General features: G+C 30.0%; 1 protein-coding gene and 1 non-coding gene across 2 annotated transcripts; one reads left to right on the forward strand and one right to left on the reverse strand.

Moving 5' to 3' along the window:
• Positions 1–1001: 1001 nt before the first annotated feature.
• On the reverse strand, positions 1002–3964 carry LOC132042236 (DNA-directed RNA polymerase subunit beta-like; the record flags this gene model as incomplete). The annotated part of the gene is made up of 1 exon (XM_059432838.1): positions 1002–3964. A coding segment is annotated over exon 1 (1549 nt), but the record flags the coding sequence as incomplete, so codon positions are not given.
• TRNAC-GCA (transfer RNA cysteine (anticodon GCA)) lies at positions 3841–3912 on the forward strand. The gene has a single exon. It is a non-coding gene; the product is annotated as a tRNA-Cys (tRNA).
• Positions 3965–7500: the final 3536 nt, after the last annotated feature.

Genomic DNA, 7500 nt, shown 5'->3' on the forward strand with positions numbered 1-7500 from the left:
ATTGAGATAACAAATTGGAATTGTTACTTTTTTGGGCTTCATTTTTCGATTACAAATTTTCACAAGAAAATTCCAAGAAAAAAACCACAAAAAAACCATCTTTTCCGGTTTATTAGTTTTGAAGATAGGGGATTTAATTACTCATTAGGCAATTTTTAGGGCCCGCATTTATTTGTTGAGGAAAATGACCAATTGAGCTGTTATAAATGATCGATTGAAGAAAAATTTTCCTTTCCGATTGTTCCTTCCTTTTAAACAAATTTCGAAAAGGAGGTTCGTTGACGCCCCGAAGAGCAATCGAAAAGATCTCCTTTGAAGGTATTTTCCGCGAGGATTTGGCACCCATTTCCAAAAGGAAAAAACCCAAACCCTTTCTAGCCCCCAAACCCTATTTTTTCCTTCCCGCTGCTTTTGCCCCCTTTTTAAGGGGGGTTTTGTAACGGAAACCGGCCCCCCGGAACACACTTGATGAATTAATTTCAAAAAAAGGTTTTCCTTTTTAAAACGGGTTGTTCGGTTTCCCCGCCCTTTCCCATCAAATTTCCTTTTCCTAATTCGGGTTCCCCATGTTCGCTGTTTGTTATCTTTATAATCAAAAAAAACCTAGTTTTTCCCAAGTTTTGTTCTTTCCCCATCGGGCTATTCGAAAATGCCAGGATTTCCCTAGTGAACATTCAAATATCTGCCCTTTTTGGTAAATTTTGGAAAAAGCCCTATCCGGACTTCCACCCAAAAAGGCATATTTTTTGGGAAAAAATGATCCCTTTATTTCGTTTTTCCCTTTTTGCCTACTTTACACGTCGGGAAATAAAACCGAATTTTTCAATTTTTTTCTTTCCCACTCAAAACAAACCCCCCGCCGTTTGTAATTTAAAATTTTTTGAAGTAGATACCGAAACCAAGTATACCCAAAAATCTATCTTCCGTACGACGATTTTTCCCCCTGGTTTTACCGACAAAATTCCCCCTTCTCCAAGATCCACATAAATTATTTTTTTTACTTCGAAGATGAACCTGTTCCCATGCAATAGTCAAGAATTCTTGACGGTATCGAGCTGGAACAACCTGTTCTTCCTGAATATCCCGATTTAAGGCTAAAGAATTTCCTGCCGCTACCATATAGTATTCATCTCTACCTGGTGATAAATAAAGCATCCGTACCCCGGTTGACCTCTCAGAAATTTCATAAAAAGGGCTTTCTAGAGATCCCCAATGACCAATCCTCGCATGAATTGCTAAGGATCCAATAAGTCCAACATTGATTCCTTCAGATGTGTCAATTGGGCAAATACGTCCATAGTGACTAGGATGGATATCTCGTATCCGAAAACTAGCAGTGCGCCCTGTCAGTCCTCCAGGGCCCAAATAACTTAATTTTCTCCCATGAACTATTTGTGTCAATGGATTAGTTCGATCCAAAACTTGAGATAATGGGTGTAAACCGAAAAAGGATTCATAAGTAGTTGTTAATGGAGTTGAGGTTACCAAATTCTGAGGTGTCGGTATCAATTTATGCCGAATTGCTCCACATATAGTCCCCCGAACCACATTTTCTAAACGAACCAGAGCCAATCCGAATTGATCTTGTAAAAGATCTGCTACAGAACGAATACGTTTATTTTTCAAATGATTCATATCGTCAAGTGCACCCATTCCAAATTTCAGCCCAATCAAATGATCGGCGGCTGCCAATATATCTCGTGGTAACAAAAATGTATTGTTCTGGGGTATATCAAGGTTAAGTCTTCGGTTCATATTTCGTCGACCAATCCTTCCTAATTCACATCTTTGTTGAAAGAATTTCTTTTGTAATTCCTTACATAAGGATTCAGAAAATACCGGATCGCCGCCTACACAAGCAAATTGTTGATAAAACTCCAAAATGGCATTTTCTTTTGACCCAATTTTTTTTCTCTCCTTATCACTCAGAAAAGACAAAAAAATTTCAGGATAGCAAACATTCTCTAGAATTTCTCTTAGATTCAAACCCATAGCTGATGATAGAACTAGAATAGATATTTTTTGTTTCCTACTTACACGAGCCCATATCCTTGCTTTTCTATCAATTTCTAATTCTGATCTTCCTCCCCAATCTGATATTATGGTGCCGGTATAGACCGAAATTCCGTTATGGTCCAATTCTGATCGGTAATAAATACCGGGACTTTGCAATATTTGATTGATCACAATTCTATATATTCCATTGACTATAGAAGTTCCCAGGGAATTCATTAGAGGAATGTTTCCGATAAAAATTGTTTGTTCTTGCATATCCCTACTGTTTTTCCAAATTAATCCCGCGGATACATATAATTCAGAAGAATATGTGAGTGATTCATACACAGCATCTCTTTCCTTTATCAAGGGTTCGACCAATTGATATGTTTCCACAAATAATTGAAATTCAATTTCTTGATCTGTATCTTCAATTTTTGGAAACTTAGAAAGTTCTTCCGTCAAACCTTGATCAATGAACCTACAAAATCCTTCAAATTGTATCTGATTAAATCCAGGTATTGTAGATATTCCCTCATTTCCATCCCCGAGCATTTTTAATTTCCCATTTATCAAAAAATACCACTATTGGTTCATTCTTCATCTAATTAGATAGATTAGATAAATGATCTAGCAATGATGGCATTTCTATTTTGTTTACCGAATCACATGAAATTTTACCCAACTCCATATCTGGAATGTATGAAATACGTATGAACGGAGGAAGAAAGAGAATTTTCTACTTAAATTGAATTGAATTGGAATTTAGTGGAATTTTCAACAGATACAAATGGAAAGAAATTGATAAAACATCCCTAGAAACAGACTTCTGCTACTTAGACTTATTAATTAAGTTATAGGATTTTGTATAGAATATCAAAACAAAAATGATTCCATTTCTACCATTATTATGATAATACATATTCCAACCTGCTTGAATACCAGAAAAATAAATGGATTGGACATTTGATCTTTTCGCTGAGATAAAGGCATAAAAATCAGAAAGAATATATAGAATTAGAATCGGTTTTTTAGCATTTAACCCCCCTTTATGTTATGGATTTCCTTGTTCAAAAAATGATTCGCAGAGAAGAGAGAGATTTTGTTTACGGATTTTTGAGTAGAATACGATTGTGAAGTGTATAAGAAAAGAAGGTTTGTATGGCTTAAACACGTGTGGAGATATCTATAATATCCGTCTTTCTTCTCTTTTATTGTTTTATTGTCGTTCTATGTTCTATTCGGGGCAACACAGGTTGTGCTCTATGAAAACTTCAATTTTCTATTCAATTAAAAATTCAAATTGAAGTATGATACTTTTCTGATATCTGATAATTCTCTATCGGGAACATATATAAATAATATATATCCGTCTAACAATTTCTCTTGGGGGGTTTACATATACTCATAATTGTTGTTATAATTAATAATTAAAATTGAGAAGGATTTTTTGATTGAAAAAATCCATACTGATTAGTTATATATCAAGTTGTATTTTCTTATGTCATTAGGAAAACAAAATTTGGAGATTCAAATCCAAGAATCATTCATGCATTTTAAGTCAATAGTTAATGGTTCCTATTTTCATAAAGTTTAATTTTGGATTTTGCGACTGAAAATCCACATTTGATTTTTCAATAGAAAGGTAAGAGAAAGTTTTGAACATTATGAATTTTGAGATAGACTCAATCGAAATTGAAAGGATGAATCAAAAGGGAAGAAGGATTAGGATTTCTTTGACTTTTAGGAAAAATTAAGGAAAACAGAACTCAAGGTGCAAGTACAATAAAAAAGCAGTTCAGTAATCCGGGAAAGTTTTCATCTATTTTGTATTTGTAGCATTTTGGCGACATGGCCGAGTGGTAAGGCAGAGGACTGCAAATCCTTTTTTCCCCAGTTCAAATCCGGGTGTCGCCTGATCAACAAAAAACTAGAAATCTCTTCTTTTCTTCTGTTGATATAACCCGCCGAATGATTCCCCAGCAGAAGCAGAGAAAGCAGACTGTTGATACTTGTTTGATTCTAAACATCTGGTCTGGGGGTTTTTCTAAAAAATTGTAAATATCCTTGCATATTTAGGCTTCAAGGAAATATTCGAATGCTAGAGGGGCTATCAAGACTTCGCAATTACCTTCTACTACAAATCAAAATTTTCTATTATTAATGCATTGTATAATGACTGGACCCTGGATTAGATTGGAGAGCCCCATAGGAAATCTAAATAGTTGTGGAAGGGGGCGGAAGATACTTTATTATATACGAGGAACTCACGAAAATCTCTGAGTGCTCAAGCATCCAATCAATTGAAATAAGGGTCAACAAAAAAAGAATAGGACCTATTATTCCTACATGTTCCATTAGTAACATTCCCTTGAGATGTTACTGCGGATTTTGCTTGTGTTTAATCTTTCCCGATTAGAAATCATATAGGAATTTCTTCTAAAATGAGCGAATTTATTGGATTGGTTTATTAATAGTCTTCGTTCTTTTTGACTCTGCGCCATTGATTCCACTATTATTAGTGAGGAATAATGGAACAATTCCTTTATATTTATAGAGATAGGGGACATAATTCATATGGATATAGTAAGTCTTGCTTGGGCTGCTTTAATGGTAGTCTTTACTTTTTCCCTTTCACTCGTAGTGTGGGGAAGGAGTGGACTCTAAGGGTCCTACTAATTGAGTTAAGGAAGCAAACTGTATCAATATCAATTGCTTTCTAGATCGTTCTGCAACACGTTTTGAACAAAATAAAATTTGAAATTCCATTGGACTCAAACCCGGTTCCTGGGTTTTAAAGGGGCAATTTTAGCGGATGGGGGTCTTGGTGGCGAACCTTTTTGGGGAAAAATATTTTGATTGGGGGAGGGGGACAATTTGAGGGGAGACTTTTGCCTTTGGTATTGAAATATTTTTTTTTTAAAACAAAAAAAAAAAAAACAAAAAAAAAAAAAAAAAAAAAAAAAAAAAAAAAAAAAAAAAAAAAAAAAAAAAAAAAAAAAAAAAAAAAAAAAAAAAAAAAAAAAAAAAAAAAAAAAAAAAAAAAAAAAAAAAAAAAAAAAAAAAAAAAAAAAAAAAAAAAAAAAAAAAAAAAAAAAAAAAAAAAAAAAAAAAAAAAAAAAAAAAAAAAAAAAAAAAAAAAAAAAAAAAAAAAAAAAAAAAAAAAAAAAAAAAAAAAAAAAAAAAAAAAAAAAAAAAAAAAAAAAAAAAAAAAAAAAAAAAAAAAAAAAAAAAAAAAAAAAAAAAAAAAAAAAAAAAAAAAAAAAAAAAAAAAAAAAAAAAAAAAAAAAAAAAAAAAAAAAAAAAAAAAAAAAAAAAAAAAAAAAAAAAAAAAAAAAAAAAAAAAAAAAAAAAAAAAAAAAAAAAAAAAAAAAAAAAAAAAAAAAAAAAAAAAAAAAAAAAAAAAAAAAAAAAAAAAAAAAAAAAAAAAAAAAAAAAAAAAAAAAAAAAAAAAAAAAAAAAAAAAAAAAAAAAAAAAAAAAAAAAAAAAAAAAAAAAAAAAAAAAAAAAAAAAAAAAAAAAAAAAAAAAAAAAAAAAAAAAAAAAAAAAAAAAAAAAAAAAAAAAAAAAAAAAAAAAAAAAAAAAAAAAAAAAAAAAAAAAAAAAAAAAAAAAAAAAAAAAAAAAAAAAAAAAAAAAAAAAAAAAAAAAAAAAAAAAAAAAAAAAAAAAAAAAAAAAAAAAAAAAAAAAAAAAAAAAAAAAAAAAAAAAAAAAAAAAAAAAAAAAAAAAAAAAAAAAAAAAAAAAAAAAAAAAAAAAAAAAAAAAAAAAAAAAAAAAAAAAAAAAAAAAAAAAAAAAAAAAAAAAAAAAAAAAAAAAAAAAAAAAAAAAAAAAAAAAAAAAAAAAAAAAAAAAAAAAAAAAAAAAAAAAAAAAAAAAAAAAAAAAAAAAAAAAAAAAAAAAAAAAAAAAAAAAAAAAAAAAAAAAAAAAAAAAAAAAAAAAAAAAAAAAAAAAAAAAAAAAAAAAAAAAAAAAAAAAAAAAAAAAAAAAAAAAAAAAAAAAAAAAAAAAAAAAAAAAAAAAAAAAAAAAAAAAAAAAAAAAAAAAAAAAAAAAAAAAAAAAAAAAAAAAAAAAAAGATCGAATTATGATTTCACGTGATTCCATAGGAATTTCTTTTTCACGTTCACAATCGTACATAAAAAGCCGGTAATTCCTGGATATTTTCTGATCTCCGGAAAATGGATATCTCCAGAAAGATTTTAAGTTCAATTCTTTTTTCTCCGCGGACCAACCACCGGTATGCTTCTTAGATTAGGTGAATTTTGTATCTACCCAACATCTATTGTTCAGCCATTTGGAAAAGATCCAGAATATCTCTTCAGGAATGAAAAAAAATCGATCTATTTCATTTGGTATTTTACAAATTCCTTGACTCCTGATATAATCAAATCCTCATTTTTGATGACTGAATGCGTTTCATAGTCACATATTTATAATGCCCGAACTCTTCTTCTGTATCGAGGTCATCGAAATAAGCAAGAAACATTTCGACAATCCATTTCGGGATTTCAACGAGATACCGAACAGGGCATTATTCATTCTCGAGTTCTTGAATCGAGTGTAGTGGAATGATGAATTTATTTCTTCGCCTTTTTGACAATAAATCAGAATTCTCGTGGATAGGAATATACGAGATTATACTGACAGTACATATGATTCGATTAGAGTCTGAATAATCAGAATCCTATCTTCTTTTACCAGAAACCCGAACTAAATAATTTCTGCCTCGCCTGATCATTGTTACTGGAAGGTTAGAAGTATATCTTCTATGCCAGAAAGAATGCCATTCATGATCCTGATCCTTGGATCGAAGTAGACTAATGGACTCCGGACCTCTAATATATCCATAAATGACTTGTTTTTGTAATAGATGAACATTACCTATGTAAATTCGTGCATGATAGACATGGTATCATGCATTTCTCGTCTGAATCAGAATAAATATGTTTTCGAACCTTCTTTTAAAATTCAAAGTGGATATTCCTGCGAATTCAGCAATTACTTTTCTGTTCTACATATTGATCGTTTTGAACTAAAGCAAACTTTTAGGTGGAATATTCACATTATGTAGAATATCTTCACTCTCAATATTACATACAAGTCTATAGAATGAAGGCGATGCATGACGTATGTCGGATGAACCAAATCCTCGTTAATTTTATTTTCCATTAGATGGACTGCTGCGTACCCCTTAATCTCCTCGGTATGAAAGTTCTAATGTTAATGATCGTTCTCAATCGATTGACCTGCAATAATACACAGCTCCCCAATTCAACCAGGTCGCCATAGTGGACTCCGCCATAACTAATCGACAAATCCAAGATGTACTCCTACAAGTAAAGGGAGTTCGAATAGAGTATTTGCCCGAAAGTTAATGAATCGATTTACAATCAATGCCAATGTCTTGATTTCAGGTGGCAATACCATCGGGACATGTATATATCATCTGCTAAAACGACAATTAATGTTTGGCTAAAATCTTTCCGGCTCATCCCATTCCGAGG

The sequence above is a fragment of the Lycium ferocissimum genome, unplaced genomic scaffold (assembly GCF_029784015.1).
Source record: "Lycium ferocissimum isolate CSIRO_LF1 unplaced genomic scaffold, AGI_CSIRO_Lferr_CH_V1 ctg14227, whole genome shotgun sequence".
Classification (NCBI taxonomy): domain Eukaryota; kingdom Viridiplantae; phylum Streptophyta; class Magnoliopsida; order Solanales; family Solanaceae; genus Lycium; species Lycium ferocissimum.